This window comes from Spermophilus citellus (genome assembly GCF_964194105.1).
Source record: "Spermophilus citellus genome assembly, chromosome: 9".
Classification (NCBI taxonomy): Eukaryota; Metazoa; Chordata; class Mammalia; order Rodentia; family Sciuridae; genus Spermophilus; species Spermophilus citellus.
Window position 1 is genome coordinate 81,856,207 of NC_138191.1, and position 19,276 is coordinate 81,875,482.

The window sequence follows — 19,276 nt, forward strand, 5'->3', positions numbered from 1 at the left end:
CTCTTGTGGTGAACTCTTAATCCTTGTTAAGTTTTAGTTTCAATGACATTCCTCAAGAAGGATGCTCCATTGAGTGTTTCCAAAACACCATTGTTTCTCCATCCATCATAACAGACAACATACTTGATTGCAACCATCTGTTTCTTCATGCTAAAGAGTACTTCCATCTGTTCAATTGCTATTTTCCCCATTGACTAGCAAACTACCCTGCACATAGAAGATGCTCAATTTTTAATGAAAAATTAACATGTATCCATATTAGATTGTAAAATTCAATTTTCTACAGGATCTAAGCAGGCAATTTCAACATGGGAGCTGGCCTAGGTCAGATAAGTGGCAAAATGGATTTGCTCCATCTAAAAGCCCAGCATTGCTGTTATAGCTAATGTTGTTAACAACTGGAAATATGTTTCTCACTAGATCTTTAAGTTGTTATAAGGGAAATCATGAAACCTGCAAAAGATAAAACTTTATCAATTGGCTACTAACTCATTTCAAAAGATTTTGTATGGTCAAACTGTTAATAAATGAGTGAGAGAAAAGACAATGAAGAGCTATTAAAACCACAGGGAGCCTTATCTGACAGACACGCACTGACTGATGTGGGCGTCTGTGTCAAAATCTTCCCTGGCCTTAAAATTTTATCTCTTGTAACCAAGTCTCCAGAACCCTCCCTTTTCACTGAAAACCATGTCACAACCCCCACCATCCTGACAGCCCAAACATCAAGACCCTCACAAAGGAAACTTGGCAGAGGCTATTCAAAGGATAATAAATTAAGGGGACAAGAAACTGAGGCAAACGCAGAGGGGACTCAATTTCTTTAAATCTCCAATTCTGTGAGCAGCGCACCATCCTTTCTCAGAGGTGGCTCATGCAGTTCCTTTACTGTTAGTCAAAGTCAAGAGTTAGCCCTGGGTGGTGCTCTCTGGAAACTTCCCTGGGACTCCCAATAAAACAGGAGGGAGGAAGGACATGCTGTCTTTCTCTCTGAGAGGACCCACCCTCTCCCTTGAGAGTATCCCCCTTTCCCCTTCCCTATCCCTTTTTACAAAGTCATGCCTGTTTCCCTGAGTTACATATCTGAAACCTTTCTGGCCTGATCACAAGAACTGGAAGAGCAGGATCTCTGCAGTGCCTGTTTCACGGAAGGTGCATGACCTGTAACAAAACAAGGACTGGCTACATGTTTCTGATCTCTGAATGGATTAGATCTGTATTGCTATTCTCGACACAGTGATGTTCAGACCTAGATTTCTCATTATGGTTTGCAAACTTCATGAAAATGTTGGATTGATTATCTCATATTTTGCATCTAAAATAGAATTTGTTATATTTCTTTACACAATAGCCCCTTTCAATATTTAATAGTATAATTCTCCCAGCTCTCAAGGATGAAAACCTTATCCTTGATTCTGTTTTCATGTTCTTCCACAAGTCTAGTCAAATGTTACTTTCCAGAAGATAAAGTAAAAACATGGCTAATCTGACATGATGAAGATTTGGGTCTACTTTTTCTTCTATTAGACACAGGGTCTATGGTTTAATTCCTAGGTACTTGATCCACTTCTAGTTGAGTTTTGTGCACGGTGAGAGGGGGGTTTAATTTCATTTTTTTGCATATAGATTTCCAGTTTCCATAACACCATTTGCTGAAGAGGCTACCTTTTCCCCAATGTACATTTTGGCACCTTTGTCTAATATAAGATAACTGTAATTATGTGGGTTAGCCTCTGTGTCCTCTATTCTATGTGTACCATTGGTCTACCAGTCGATTTTGGTGTTAATACCATGTTATTTTTGTTACTATTGCTCTGTGGTATAGTTTAAAGTCTGGTATAGTGATGCCACCTGCTTTACTCTTCTTCCTAAGGATTGCTTTAGCTATTCCGGGCCTTTTATTTTTCCAGATGAATTTCATGACTGCATTTTCTATTTCTAAGAATGCAAAAGGCTAAACACCAAACAAACAAACAAAAAAACCCAATAACCCAATTAATAAATGGGGCAAGGAACTGAACAGACACTTCTCAGAAGAGAATATACAATCAATCAACAAATATGTGAAACAAATATGTGAAACAATTATTGATCTCTAGCACTTAGAGAAATGCAAGTCAAAACTACTCTAAGATTTCATGTCACTCCAGTCAGAATGGCAGCTATTAAGAATACAAACAACAAAAAGTTTTGGCAAAGATGTGGGGAAAAAAATCACACTCACATTGCTGGTGGGACTGCAAATTGGTGCAGCCATTATGGAAAGCAGTATGAAGAGTCCTTGGAAAACCGGGAATAGAATCATCATTTGACCCAGCTATCCTACTCCTTGGTTTATACCCAAAGGACTTTAAAACAGCATACTATTGGAACAGAGCCACATCAATATTTATAGCAGCACAATTCACAATAGCTAAACTGTGGAACTAACCTAGATGCCCTTCCATAGAGGAATGTATAAAGAAAATGTGGCATATATACACAATGGAATATTAAATAAAAGAGAATAAGATCATGGCATTTTCAGGTAAATGGATGGAGTTGGAGAATATAATGCTAAGTGAAGTTAGCCAATCCCAAAAAACCAAATGCCAAATGTTTTCTCTGATATAATGAGGCTGATTCATAGTGGGGTTGGAAGGGAGAGCATGGGAGGATTAGATAAACTCTAATAGAGCAGAGGGGTTGGAGGGGAAAGAAAGGGGTAGGGGCGTAGGAAAGACAGTAGAATGAGATGGACATCATTACCCTAAGTACATGTAGGAAGACACAAATGGTGTGAATATACTTTTTATACAACCAGAGATATGAAAAAGTGTACTCTATATGTGTAATATGAATTGTAATGCATTCTGCTGTCATATATAACAAGGTAGAATAAAAAATAAATTAAAAAATAATTTCATATTATTGTTTTGCCTAAGTTCTTCAATGCCACTTAGAAGAACATTTTAAGACTTTCTGTAGCTCAGCTGAACTTATATGATGGCCCACCACCTCTCCTATTGACCTCTCCTGCTGTCAAATACCACCCACTCCTTACTCTATACATGCTTGCTTCCTTTCATTTCTTTGTGTGAGCCACACTCATTCCTATATAGACAGTCCCCTCTGCCTAGAATGGTCTTTCTTAGTTCTTGCATGGGTTACCACCCCATCCTGTAATTCAGGACACAGCATAAAGTCTCTCCCTAGAAACACATTTACTGTTCTTTCAGCCTAAAGAAGCCTCCCAGCAATTCCTCTACTTTATTTTCATCAAATAGCATTTGATATTACCTAAAATTTTCCTTTGAAACTATTTATTTGCATTCTTCTTTTGAAGTTAAATAGATTCTATAAGAATAGGAACGTGCTGGTCTTGTTCAATAATGTGCTGCTGGCACCTAGAGTGCTGTTTACATATAACCAGAATCCAAGAAATGTTTGCTGAATGAATGAACAAATCAACTGATATATTGTATCCAATGTCTCGGGAATTTTCTACCATTAAAAAAAGGCAATAAAAATCAGCTAGTAGGTTGTGTTAATCAGATTTCAATGAGATTTTTAAATTCAGAAATCTGAATTTAAAAAACCCAACACTTTCCACATAAAACAATATTTTTGCTAATCTGTCCTTCATATCATTCTTCCATAGGACTCAAGAGAGTCCTTCTACAATATATATTTATTGAAAAAAAATTACTGTTCATTTAAAAGCCAAAATAATTACCTTAAAAGAGCATACTGGAAAATGATGCTCCAGGCAAAGAATTAAAAAAAAATCAATTTTTGATTATTAATGTATCACTTACACATATATCTGAAACAGTTTTATTCTGGATGTGGTTGCACATAATCAGATGAATTCTACACTTTGAGCACTGGAAGATAGAATAATGTCCCCTAGATTTGAAAGAATTGAAAAAGGTCATTTTTCACTTTTATTTAAACCCAGGATCTAAGGAGAGGCCTCCAGAGATCATATGTGGAGCTAAATTGGAGCTAAATGCCAAAGTTGTGAACCATTCCATGTTAATGGAAGCCAGACACTTAAAAGAATACTTGTTAACATGAAATTATACAATTAGGCAACTTTATTGATCAAGTAGCAGTTTTTTATGCTCTACATTTGTAAATTTAGGTCATATTTAATAGAGCAATCTATTTTGTATTTCTCAATCATGACAATTGTTTAATCAGCAACTATAGGGATATGAATAGCTTTTTTCACTTCAAAAAGATTTCCTTTCAGTGGTAGGAAAAAATAAAATGATCAATGATCATTCAAGTTTTGATGAACTAAAATCATAACTATGAATTAGCATCTCAAAATTAGTCACCCCCGAACTTTCTTCCGTGAATCCTTTGATCTCATTAGATTTCTCATAAAATAAACCAGTGTCTTTAATTTCAAATAAACTCATTTAAAGATATAATAAAAAGATGGACTTAGACAAATAACTTAAGCAGCAAATATTACTAAATGAAAATAAGAACCAAAATAAACAAACAAAAAAAGAGAATATATGAGATATGTAGAATATTGGTGGACTCCTCTTCTTTTGTTTGTTTCTTTGTTTGCTTCTCTAACAACTATTCCCCTAATCCCATGAGAACCTTGATCTTCCTCTTAGGGCCTCTCTCACTGAGTATTATTTGTGGCTACAGATGAAATTTGAATCTGAACAAATGTCACAGGTAAGTGGGGTGCTATGGAGGTTGCCATTATCACAACAGCCACAGTGTAGGGTTCAAATTGTCACAGTGCTACAAATTCTGAGCAGCAGTCTAGGACTTTTAAAGCGTTCCCCATTGTATATCATTTAGTATATCATTTAGCTCTCACCACAATCCAAGGAGAGGCAGGAACAAATTTGTTAACATCTTCTGCTGATGATAGAGCTAAGGCTTCAAGGAGCAGACCTGTCCAGAGCCACATGACTAATTAGTGGCAGACTGTTTTGTTAAGCTGAGGTCCTTTCTTATAGAATTCTTTACATCGTACTATAGTACTTCTGTAACCAGTAATTATTGTCACTGTGGTGCTTGTCACAGCATTTCCTTCTATTGTTCATTTTTCTCCTCTTGGATTTTTAAAAGAAGCTAAAACCAAGGAATCATAGAACATTCAATGTGGAAGAATTTTAGGGGACTATTTCCCCCTCCACTCCCATACATTTCATGACACTCTTCCTTTGATTGCCTCTAGTGTCAGAGAGCACATTTCTGTATTTGAGAAAATATCATGTGGCACATTTTCCTAGAATGTTCTTTCTTTTTATATGAATAAGGTACATGGAATCTGAGAGGAAGAAGAAAATGGGAAGAGTGTATGATATAAAGTCCTGGACTATGAAAGAGCCACAAAAACTATCCTTTCTTTTCCCATCGCTCAGGATAGGCAGCAAATATTTTTTAGAAAAATAGTTTTCAATGAAAGTTATCTTTTCTGTGATTTATGTGAATGTAGATACAGTCCAACTTTTCCTTTACTTCCTCACTTCTAATCCCTGTCAAAGATCTGACTCTTGGTAAAATAACAGCACATGAGAGGAAGCTTCTTATGCTAATGTTTTATATTAATGCAAAGTGTTTTGGCAGTGTCTTAATACAGGTTAACACAGTCCAATTATACTAGGCATCTCCTAGGGACACCCAAGTCTGAAACTTTGTTGGAAGCAAATCCATGGTGGTGGTGGGTGTTGTTATTTTTGTGTAAAATAAAAGGGAAAATATTCTCAGGTTGTGTCTGAGCAGAGATATGAAGGAACTAGCTGTGGGGTAAGCAAGCCCCGCAGTAGAAAAACCACTGGCAGTCTCTAAGAAGAAACCTTGGTTGACCTGAGCATAAGGCTCAGCCTGAACAACTCCAACCCAGCTGTCATAACTACTTGTTGGTCATTGCCTGGGAGCTGTATTTCACCCATTGCCTGCTGCCATAATTCAGATTCACTTTTGTTCATTTATTTTCTGAAGAGTTAGTGATTTCTGTAATTTCCTGGGTCAGTGACTACAATCGGGCCATGACAAAATTTCACCAGTTTAAAACATCCTTTTAGGATAAATCCCTGACTTCTGAATGTTGGATGATCAGTGCTTCAGCTACACAGCTGCACACAGTGACCAACAGGGAGTTACAAGCCTCATGCAACTCTTTGCCAGCAACCCTCCCTGGACCTGGCTTCCCAGAGTCTCTTTTCTTCTTAACAGAAGCAACTGTAGATATGAAGGCTTATTTTTTTCTTGCATCTCACTTTACTGACAATATTCTATATTGAATGTTAATTCAATATTGCTAATGGTGTTAAAATTTTACTTTCATTTTTTCCTATATACTTATGAAATTGAATTTCAACAATTCCTTAATTAAAGCAAAATGCTGCAGTAAATTGGATTCTGGAGCTCAACTTTGTGTATTATAGCTACGTAGTCCTAAAGTGATGGGCAGTATTATGAAAAAAGTTGCACATGTGTGTTAGGAAAGAAGTAAAATTTTGTAATCTTTATGCATTTCAAAAAGTATATATTTTATTTTAAAAAGTGGATATATGTTATGTCCACATAAATGATTATTATTTGGCAATCAAAAGTAATAAAGTCCTGATATAATATAGAACTTTGAAAAGATAATCAGTGAAGAAGCACTCACAAAAAACCCCAGACTTTATGATTCTGTTTATATAAAATGCCTAGAAATATGCAAATTCCTGGGGGAAGAAGTTGGCAAAGGCTAAGAGAAGCAGGAGCATGAAGTGACTGCTAAGAGGTAATTGGGGTTTTTGAGGGGATGATAAAAATATTCTAGAATTAGACAGTGATGACGATTGTGTAGTTCAATGAATATAATAGAATCACTGAACTTTTTAAAGATGTATTTGATGGTATGTAAATTATATCTCATTAAAACTCCTGTTTAAAAAAACAGTAAGTTTACTGCCTATTTTCTTGTGAAAGGATATAATTTATTTTGTGCTTGTGAGTGTTTTCCATACTGGACAGTTGAAGTATTGTTTGTAAACTAAAATAATGAAAATCACACGAGAGCTGAAAAATATTTGCTTAGTAAAAGAAGGAAAGTGACACCTTCCACATTTTTCTGGATTTTGAAATTCAGACACTTGGGATTAACTGATTTCGGTAACGCTGGGCAAAGCATTTTAAAGATACCATCAATGTCACCTGAGTTCTTTATATATTCTGGATAGAACTCAGGTGAGGTTGTGGCTCCATGGAAGAGCCTTTGCTTAGCATATTCGAGGCACTGAGTTCAAGCCTCAGCACCACAAAAAATAAATATGTAAAATAAAGTTATCTATAACTTAACTATATATATATATATATATATATATATATATATATACACACACACACACATACACACACACACACATGTATATAGTTATATATAAATAAACTTTATATATAAAAAAAAAAAAAAGATACCATCAATGTGCCTGGAGAGAAAATTAGCAGTTTTTAAGAGATACAAAGCTTAATATTCAAATTAATATTTGTTTGATTCTCCTGCTAATTATTTTAAAATATCTGTGTGACTTCCCTATGTCTCACTAGTTATGTGCGCATTCTGAAGGTTTTCATAGCACTCTGACAGAAGTGAAACCTTACCCCCTCTGATATAGAAAACAGTTGATCTGAAGCTTAAATGTGCAATGGTCAAGACCTTAAATCTCAAATATCTGGGAAGGTAGGAAGTATGCAGAATTAATTTTGAAAGCACAACATAGTAATTTGCTATTTCCTTTTCTTATGTTCATTGAGCAAACAGGTTTTTATAAGCCATAGAAACATAGATCCAAATCAATTTAGATGCTACATTCCTCTTACCTATGTATTCTTTGGCTGCATCAGCATAATAACATTTCCAAACTTTACCTCTATGTACAGAGTTACTATGACTTCAAGGGAACTACAAGTAATTCTTAGGCAAGGGCCAGTGGTATGTTTGTACAACCCCTTTGCTTTTAATGTTTAATATTTGTTTCTCTGAAAATTGCTTTTCCTTTCTATTGATTGTGTTTTGTCCTCTGGCTTTCACTGTCAAGTCTAGGAGAATGAACCTTAAACATCTGTGTCTAATTCTGACCTTTCTTCTGAATTATACTACATCTTGTTCATTGAGATTTGGGTACATTGTTTCAGTTTTTTATTCAATAAATCAGTATCTAAAAACAGGCAGAACTAGAATTATGTCCAGAGGAAAAAAATCAAGATGATTAAGAGTCTATAAAGCATGGTCTTGAAAAAATGGTCCAAGAAACTTGAAAATTTGCCTTGGAAACAAGAAACCCACGGCAAAGTCAGGAATTCCTTTGATGCCCTTGAAGAATAAAGGCCCTTCTTCTGGACACATATTTCCTTGTCCAGGGAAGGCATGCCTTAAATAATCTTTGCATCTACCTGAGCTACTAGCTAAGTGTTGGATGGATGGATAAATGGATGGAGAGAAGAAAACATCACAGATATACTGCAGAACTTTCTAAACACAACAACTTCCCAACGATACAATTGTCTACCCTTAAATTAATGATTTCTTCCATTCAAATAAATATTTTTGAAGAGGTTCCATGACTTGCAAAACAAATAATAAGTCAACATTTTTGCACGGGGTTGAAAATTCGACTAGTTTTTAACTATGGGATCCTAAAGAGCAGTGGTCCCTGCCAACACAAAGCAAGACTGTTAAGTTATCCACCAAAATTTTGATTTGTTGTTACTATGACATAACCTCTCCTCTCCTAACTAATACAAAGATTTTTGGTGAGAATTTTTTGATGGGACTTTGATATGTCAAGGGGAGTCATTTAACTTTTACAGTCTTGACTTACCTATTAGTAATAATTGAGGGCTGAATTAGATAATCTTTGAGGTTGCATTTATTCAATCATGATGCAATATTGTGATACTGTGAGTCAGGGAAATCCTATGAGGAAGCTGTAGTGTTATCACAGATGTGCTACATAGTTGTTTTGGGGTACAAAACAAAGACACAACCATCACCTATGGAATTGTTTTCCTAAAGCAGTCTTTGGAGTTTTTGTAGAAAGATGAGGTCACACCACATGTTTTGTTGGAGTCAATACCTAGAACTATCCTGAGATGTTACAAAATATAACTTTTGCTTGACTGAGGGTAATTATCATGGAGATCTTATTTTTCCTGTGATAGGAGAATAATAAATACCAGTTATTGAAAAACTTTCTATTTCCTGGTATTCCACATGTATTATCTCATCCCTGGAGAGAGATTCCAGTCCTTCCTTCCCTCCCTCTTTTCTTCCTTTTTATTTTCCACTCATCCTGCCTTATTCTTTCACCTATGTACATATTTATTATTCACCAATCTTTATTCCCTTCTTTTTGGCTGTCTTTTACCTATATTTTTCTTTCTTTTCATCCCATTCTTTCCCTCCTTTCCTCCTTCCTTCCTTCATTTCTTTCATCCTTCTTTCATCTGTCATTCCACAAGAGATAATCCTATTTTTCCAATTTTGCTAAGGAAGAAACTGAGGCTTTTAGAAAATAAAAAAACCTTCCCAACCAATGACAATGATAAGATCCAATCCCAGGTTTATCTGGGTTCAAAACTCTAAATCTCTAAGATATTTCTGGGATCAATTGTATATGTTCTAATAGAGAAAACTTAGGAAGTATGGTGTTTCAAATTTAGGTCCATTTTCTTTTAGATATGGTGAAATTGACTTAATTTACCAAGTTTTCTCCCCACATAATATAATTTTGTGTATATATATATATATATATATATATATATATATATATATATATTCCAATATTATTCATATTCTCTTTTAAAATGTTTGTCAATTTCAAAAAATTTCTCCAGATTTCTTTTCTCATATTTGTTGCCCACACCATTTCCAATGTAATACACATGAGTTGCAGTCTATTGCACTGTCTATAATTTTAAGCTCCTGATTCAAAATAACAAGCAAAGCAATATTAAATTAAAAAGTGTGTAGGTGTCTGCCTCTGAGGGAAAGGCATGCAATTTTGCATTTTTACTTTTTATTAGACAAAATTAAGCAACAGATAGAACTATTCCTAATCAAAATACTTCCTCTTCTTTCAAAGCTATTTTTGTATCTATTCTGACATACTCTTGATATATCTTTGCTAATGCCTTTAACCTTCACTTTTTGTTCTCTCTCTCTCTCTCTCTCTCTCTCTCTCTGTTGTATAACAGCTTATATTACAGATACATGACTAGATAGAATATTTTCTCAATAAAGTATCAGAAAGTAAAGGATAAAAACATTTATAAAAGGCAACCTTTACCATACTATATTATCACAACTTTATTACTCAACAAACATGAAATCACAATGGTAAAAAGATCAGAGGAATAAATATAATGCAATAAAAGAAGATGGCACACAGAAATACAAAGTCAATCCAAATTTGAGGACTTAAATTCTCAAAGAGCTCAAAACTCAGCCAAGAGTCTTTAGTGCTCTCTGCATAGCCACCGAGTAACAGTACCTTTTCCTCCTAAAACCATCATTCTACTGGTTTGTTGGTGGTGTGCACTGTGGCACTCTCCCCAGCATTCCTCCCTATTGTGTTGCTGCCTGGAGTCACACTCCTCCACAGAGGTAGCCATCCTTATCCAATCCAATGTGGGCAATGCCAACTTTTCTTGACATCCCAGTGCATTCTGTCATCAAATGGCAAAGGAACTGACCAGCAGTAAACTTGTAATACCACTGGGGCCAATGAAATCCAAGGGCAAGTTAGTTGAGGAATTTTGGGGGAGATACTTTCTTGTCCTTCTCAGAGAATTTCAGAACCAGATATTTCTCTTTCTGGGCCATGAAAGAGGGAACTCAAGAACTGGTGCAACTATTCTGACAAGAGAGAAGCCAGCTTCCGAGGAAAGGTAATCTCATAGGAGGGTGAACAGAAACAAATCAATTCTGGGTCCTGTCCTAAGATGGACCTTCTACTTATGTGGGCTAATCAAACCTATTTCTTTCCAAAGTCAGTTTGGATTGGGTTTTCTATTATTTGGAACATTTAAAGAGGTTTAACTGATGCATCATTTCTTTTGTTTTTATTCTTTAATTTCCTATATTTCTAATAATGCATAAATATATCCGTGTATAATTATGATTATACCTCAATATATCAGATGCTGTCGAAGAATCTAATTTATAGGACTTTTTATGAAAGCAACAAAGATGAATTTAGGATCTAACAGAAACCTTAAGAGATTATGTGAGAAATATAAAAACACACCAATTATAGGAGAATTAATAATTTCTCCTTAATTCTAATATTTTGGGAAATATATATATAACCATTCTTATAGCTACATTATTTTTATTTATTGCTATTTCATTGTTTTAACCAACCAGACAAAATATCTTAAGATTTATCTTCCAAGCCTACTTACTCCTAGTGAGCTACATGATGTGCAAGACTCTCCAATGGCATTATTTTATTAATGCATTAAGAAAAATAATGCTGTGTGCCTCTGAAGACCTTTGGCTGTCTGAGTCCTCCCTCTTCTCTCTCCAAATGCTCATCACTCATCAACATACACTCATCATCTTAATTTTTGTATCTGTGGTTTGGGTCAAGTTCTTTCCTTACCTCTGAAAGAATGGAACTCTTCCCTACATAAGCTCTACCTCAGTATTTAGCTCTTTCACTTTGATTATACATTACTGAGCACGTGAATTTAATGCTTCAGTTCTTCTCCGTAATTAGGTTGTTTAATCTTCAAGAGCAGGGATTGAAATTTAGAATCACCACTCCCCAATGCTTCAAGTATATGTAATAGAGTAGATATTAAGCAAATAATTGCCTGATTAATTAACCATGCTTTATTATTTACCTTACAAAACCTGTTTCATGGATCTAGTCAAAGATTTTAAGATAAATCAAGATTGCCCTAGGGTTGCCAGATTTAGCATATAAAAATACAGGATACCTCCTTAAATCTGAATTTCATATAAATAAATTATTTTTTGTATAAATTTATTCCATGCAATATATGAGACATAAGTAAGGTATAAAATTACCTATTTTAATCCAAAATTCAAATATAACTGGATAATCTCTGCTGTATTGGGCAATCCTAGATTGGTCTGACCTAAAAAAAAATATGTGTTCTTATTTTTCTAAATTAGAACAAAATACTACATGTGTGATTTGTTAAACCTTATATGATTTTGCTAATCAAGTCCTACAGTACTCTATAAAGAAAGTTCTATGCATTGTTCTACCATTCAGTGAAAATACACTGATAGTGTATCCATTGTGTGGAGGTCACCATGTGTGAGTGTGCACAGGGAGATGAGGTTTAGTGAGTTGATTTTCCCCACCCCGAGGACTCCCTATTCTACTGGAAGAGACAGCCTATTTCAGACCAGCCTCTACTCGACATGCAATCCTGGTGTATTAATCTGTGTGGCTGACAGCTCTTTTAGGCTTGACACAGCCCTCCTGAGAAAAGATCCAAGATGACACTATAAACTTAGGTTGTCAAAAATTAGAGATATTATTTTTGAAGTACACATTAAATAATACCTAATTTTAAAGCATTATGTAAACAACATAATTCATAATTATAATTGAAAACAATTACTCATCATTTGTCTTGATCAGCACATTGAATTTTCAGGGTTTTTTTTTTACTTTATTTTATTAGTTCACTTTTTTTTTTTTAATGTGGTGCTGAGGATTTAATCCAGTGCCTCATTTGTGCTAGGCAAACGCTCTACCACTAAGCCCCATCCCCAGCCCCGAATTCTCAGATTTTGATAATGAAATTTGGGTTTCTCAGGTGAAAAAAAAATCTGATTATTAAATTACTTCATGTGTTTTTTTTAAAATCATAAGCAATAGAAATGTAACATGGCATTTTTTGTCCTGTCTGCTGCATAAGTCCTTCACAGGTAAATGCCATGTTGGCTACTTAATCTAAGTGATTTATTTAGGCAGTTGTTAGGATCCACCCATTTTACCTCTCTGCTGTGGCTTTGCTTGCTCTTAGTTAATTTCTTATTCTCCATTATGGAGAGAACAGGGTAATGGGAGGCCTGGTTTTCTTTACATAGCACTGTGTCATAATGGAGGTGTGTATGTAGGCAAAGTTTAATAGTCAAAATTTTTAGCAACTATTTTTACCAGCTATATGCTACATAAATTCAGTGTTATTTTTAAAAATCAAATATTTAAAATCCAGAAAAAAACCCACATTTTTTCATGACAATGCTGTGTGTGTGTGTGTGTGTGTGTGTGTGTGTGTGTGTGTGTATGGGGAGTGGTGGGGAAGAGAAAGAGAAAGCTTTCTCAGACTTAAAAATATAGCTCAAGGTTTTAAAACAACATTGCTTTAATGTAAACATACCAATTTTCAGTTCTAGAATAGAATATGTAGTTTCTTTTCTTTTCTAAACAAGCCGTTGATCTCAACCCTTTGATCTGTATTTTAAAGAGCACTTTGAAATAAGAAGGTGTGACCCATAAAATGATGACTTTTGTGTAGTTCAGTTTATTATTAATTCATCACCTGAAATTACACAGAGTGGTATTAAAATGTAACAAGAATACGGGGGGGGGGAATTAAATCAGTCCCCAACATTTGTTAATTACCCAGACAGAACGCTATAGTTAACACTGTCATTATGCTAAGTCCTTCAAAATTATGAAATTCTCATTTACAGTCTATGTTTTATGTTGTCAAAAATTACCTTGGGTAGCTCTTCAATTTGATTGGCATCTAGATAAAGCTCCTCTAATGTCCGCTCAAAGTTAAAGACCTCCTTTGGCACCTGCTGAAGGCTGCAGTGGGAGTAATCTAAAACTGAGATGATTTCTTCTTCACCTCGGAAACATCGGCACGGCACCAGACGGCCGATGATTTTCCGTTTGGTGGTCATCTCCAGGCACTGCACTAGAAAGAAACAGAAAAAATAAACAAACAGCTTAATCAACTGCTTTTCAAGGGCTTTCTTAGAGCTTATTTAGGACTCTTTTTTGGCACGTATTTTGTAATTATATCATACTTTAAATTTTATATAGGACATGCACATGCAATTTACTACAAAAAAAAATGTGGAGAAAAGAAAGCTCTGAAATTGGAAAAGACACTTCTCTCATTTCTACAAAAACATTCAAGTTTCACCCAGTGTCTTCCTTTTTGATCCACAGATTTATTCCATCTGTGAACAGGTTTTTACTGAATAAACTAGACATCGGAAATACATGATGAGTTGAAGAGTTTGTTTTTGTGCAGCGTGTGATCAATTAGACTACAGATTAGACATGGAACTCCTTATTTACTTCAGAATGTTAGCCTGTCTTTAGGAATCCTGTGATTTGGGTGGGAGAAAAGAGCCTGCAATCGTGGTACACATTCATGTGACATCTTGGGCATGTCCTTTTCCTATTCCTCTAAGTTACCATGGCCAAATGCCATGAATTTGGCACAGACTTGTGTCATGGATCCTTCAATATTTACTCTATTGCTTTTTTTTTTTTTCTTTAAAGAGAGAGCGAGAGAGGGGGGAGAGAGAGAGAGAGAGAGAGAGAGAATTTTTAATATTTATTTTTTAGTTCTTGGCAGACACAACATCTTTGTTGGTATGTGGTGCTGAGGATCGAACCCGGGCCGCACGCATGCGAGGCGAGCGCGCTACCACTTGAGCCACATCCCCAGCCCACTCTATTGCTTTTCAGGTCATTTTCTTCTAGACTTTAAGCTCTTAAGGGCTGGGACTGTTTGGTTCATCTTTGTGTTTGTCACAGTGCCTGACATATAGTTGACATTCACTAACGACTATAGAATAAACAAATGAATGTGCTGGTGAATAAATTAATGTATCTGGGACTCTCAGGATCACATCAGCTACTGATAATTTTCTTGAGACTTCTCATTCTAACTCAAAGATCGTGATCTCTGTGATTGTGTCCCCAGGAAGAATAGGTACATAGCTCCTGACTGTGCATGCCGTTTCTCCATGGAGTAGGTGGTGTCTTTAAGGAGATCTTGTCTTACTTATTTTTCAATTCACAGTACACAGCACTTGGCCAACTATAGAATCAGCATTGAATGAACAGTAATCTGAAATTTGCATTCAATTTGTAAATTTATTTTTAATTAGAATACAAATTTATTTTTAATTAGAAAATAAATTTAACACTGAACTAGAAATTAGTGACATTTTATAAATATGAAATAAAAACTATATAGCATTTTGCTTTTGAAATTGCTTAGCTAAAGTCAAATTTTGAGGCAACCAGGTAGAGTATACTTAAAAGCTATAGAAGATTCAGTTCAAAGTCATCCTTATTCCTCTTTAACTTCTGACATTAATGAAAAGATAATCTGGGAACAGGTTTATAGGTGAGCACTTATAGTTGGCTGTTTACACATGGTGATTATAGAAAGTTTACTAAAAACATATAAAAGATGAATTTTTCATTAATTTGCCTGAAACTCCTACACTTCACAATTTTACACTTTTAATATTTTATATTTTTATTGTTAATTGTATATGTATTTTACATTTTTATTTTTTAAATTAGTTTGTAATAATTATATATAATACTGAGGTTCATTTTGACATAATAATATAAACACAGAATATAATTTGCTGTTTTACTCCCCAGTATTTCCTCTTTCCCTCCTTTTCTCCCTCTCCCCTTCCCTTTCCTCTACTCTACTGATCTTTCTTTTATTTATTTATATTTTTTTTAAAAAATTAGTTCATTATGGATATACATGAAGGTGAAATTTACTGTGGTATATTCATATATGTGCATAGAAAACTTTGGTCAGATTGATTCTCTATCCCTCCTCCCTCTTTCTCAATTCCCTTTCTCTGCTCCACTGATTTCTCCTAAAGCATAAGAATCAATAAGTGGGACAGCATCAATGTAAAAGTTTCTGCTCAGCAAAGAAAACCATTAAGAGCATGAAGAGAGAGACTACAGACTGGAAGATCTTTGCCAACCACTGCTCAGATAGGGACTAGTTATCCAGAATATATCAAAATACAAAGCACCAACAACCAAATAACCTAATTAATAAATGGACAAAACAACTAAGCAAACAGTTTTCAAAAGAAGACATACAAATAAACAAGTAAATATATTAAAAAATGTTCCATATCTCTAGCTCCAGGAAATCCAAATCAAAACTATATTGAGCTTTCATCTCACATCAGTAAAAACTGCAAATATCAGGAATACAAATACTAAATGTTGGCAAGGACATGGGAGAAAAAGGTCTACTCGTACAGTGTTGATGGCACTGTAAAGTTGTACCACCACTCTGGAAAGCATTATGGAGATTCCTCAAAAAACTAGGATTGAAACCACCATTCTACCCAGCTGTCCCACTTCTTGGTATATATTCAAAAGATCTAAAATCAACACATGATAGGGGTACAGCCACATTGATGGTTATAGCGGGGAAATTCACAATAGCCAAGTTATAGGACCAGCCCAAGTACCTGTGAACAGATGAAAGAATTGTGAAAATGTGATACATACACACAGTGGAGTTCTACTTATCCACAAAGAAGAATACAATTATGGCATTTGTTGATACATAGCTTATAATTGTATAATACTTCGAAGTTTCTATAGGACATGCTAAATGAAATAAGCCAGACCCAAGAAGTCAAGGGTCAAATGTTTTCTTTCATACAATGGAAGTTAGACCAAAATAAGGAAAAAGAAAAAAGAAAAGCAGTGGTCATTTGGGGGGAGGGGAATCCCATGAAAATATAGTTTATATTTTTAAGAGTCTAAATCACAAGATTTTGTAATTATTATTTTACCTGGCCTTGTTTGATGCCTTCATGTCCCTACTTGGAGTCTAGCACATATAAGACATCCTAATGGTGCCTTAATAATTATATGACATCTGTTAGATACCTAGTAGATGTATTTTGGAGTTTTTTTATTGTAAAGGTAAGTGATGATAGCTTAGACTATTTTAGTTATGAGAATGAGGAGAAGTGATTTTGGGGAAGGTAATTAAGAAATCAAATCCACAGACTTGTGGTGGAATAGAAGGGTGGTAGAGGCAGGGAGAAGTGGAGCAGAGGAATCTATTTTAGAAGATTCCCAGGTTTTTAATTTTTTTTAAATTTGAGTGAGTGCTAGCCATTCTCTCTGTCCCCAGCAGTGATGTCCTAGAACAGACCCAGGGAACACACCTTGTCTACCTATGTGACTTAAAGCTGACTGACAAATCAACCATTCATGCTTTTTGTTGTTCAAAGCCTCATTCCATTTTTTTGTGCTGCACCATTGGATTTTTTTTTCTTTAGTGTATTTTAATTATACAGAATAACGGGTTTCATTTTGGCATAATTGTATATATGCAAATAACAAACTTTTCTCGAGATTTATTTGTTGCTGTCGCTGCATATTTTTTAAAACATAAACCAAGTGGAATAAAGAGTACCCAGACCTGCCCCTGAACCATTGGGTCAATGTCCAGGGTCCACCAAACCTTTTGAAACTTAATTCACTTAGCCTACTTTCACTTTCGTCCCAGAATGTAAGCTCTTATAGTCATTTTCTCTCCCCACAGTGTGCTGAACTATTCCCCCTATCCCAACTCTTCTGTCTCTTTCCTCTGAACTCAGAGTTTCCTTTACATCATCATCTACATCTTCACTGAGCCTCAACCCTCTCAAGGAATACTTCCCCTCCCTCTCCTCGTTGACTCAACTATAACTGGGTTTTCCCTAGGGTCAACATTCAATCTTACAGCCTTTAAAAGTAGAGCATGATGATTTTATCACACCACATATTAATCCACTACTGAGTTAGAAGGATGGATTACTCTCCACCTTGCCCTCTAAAAACTATTGGTCTTCTCTCATCCTGTAAAACCCGTTCCTTTGACAGCTTCTTTATAGTAACATCTGTCTACTCTTTCATATACCATTTATTTATCAATTTCTTGAACACTCCTTTTATTCATTGATGACTTTGTCATCTCATGCACAAAATATGTCTCCATTAAAATTCCATTCATTCCCAATTTATGTTCTCTACCCACACAAAATAACTTTCAATGTTTTAGGGCTCCCACCCTCTATAAATTTCTAAATAACTTGACTGTAAGTGCTAATTCTTGATTTTTAAATTACAGGTTTCTCATATCACAAGGTAGGGAGATTCTACCTTTCTTCAAGTAAATTCTGACATACTTCTTTCTACCCAAGCAAAATACATGTATAACAATTATGTTTTAAATTAATAGTACCTACTTGGTTATATACCAGTGTAATTAGACCACATTATATTTCTTGGGTATCTTTTTCATTCCTTAGAGTTTAAAAAGTGCTTTATTGTTTTCTTGTTTGGTTCTTCTATGTACATTTTTCTAATTCAGTTTCCTGACTCTCTCCCCGCGATACAGCCAAACACATGTAATAACCACCCCCAACTCCTACCAATCCTTTGGGAACCCCAAGTCTCCCTACTCCTGTCTGGAGTGGTTGCTTTTCCAGACTATATATACAACTGTCACCCAAACATTCTCTTCATTATCATTCCTTGAATCTTGCACTTATTCCCTGTGTTATGCCTTCTATTTTCTGGATTCGTATCTTTTTCTTCTCAGATTTATTCCTTCAGTTTGGCAGAATACAACATCCATTTACTTGCTGAGAAAGGATTTATAGTAGGCACATTTTTGAGGCCTTGCTCCATTGAAAATAGCTTTATTTTATCAGAGAATGATTGAAAGTTTAGCTGGATATAGACTTTTAGGTCGGAAATACTTCTTCACTAATTTGAAGGCAATTTTTATTATGTTTTCTAGCTTCTAAGAAAACTCAGTTCCATTTGATTCAAAATCCTGTTTCACACCCAGTTTCCCTTCTACTAGGAATTTTTGGAATTTTATTCCATCCTCAGTGTTGAGAATTTCTGACAAGGAGGTTTGGCGTGGTTTTCTTGTTTTTGTTTTTTAAATCTATTGTCCTCATTACTTAAAAGGCTCTTTCACACCAAAAGCACTTACTGCAATTGTGTTATTATTTAATTAATAATTATTTAATTCATATTTATTCTGTTATTATTTAATTCATAATTTCTTACTGTTTATCAAAAATTCTTTTCTATAATTGCTATTAGTTAAATGAGAGAACTATTAGACTCAGCCTAAAATTTGTTTTTCTCATAATTTCCATGTCTTTGTCTTTTTATTGTACTTTCTGGGAAATTTTCTCAATTTTATCTTCTAAATTCATATATACTAATTTACCTTTTATCCAAAA

General features: G+C 34.9%; 1 protein-coding gene across 3 annotated transcripts in view; it reads right to left on the minus strand.

Moving 5' to 3' along the window:
* Positions 1 to 19,276, minus strand: part of LRRC7 (leucine rich repeat containing 7) — a gene marked incomplete at both ends in the record, with an annotated part of 429,491 nt that overhangs the window by 320,682 nt on the left and 89,533 nt on the right. For all 3 annotated transcript variants that reach the window (XM_081308133.1, XM_081308135.1, XM_081308134.1), the window contains one exon: positions 13,721 to 13,923. In XM_081308133.1, the coding sequence (XP_081164259.1) occupies positions 13,721 to 13,923 (203 nt within the window). The remainder of the gene's footprint in view (positions 1 to 13,720; positions 13,924 to 19,276) is intronic.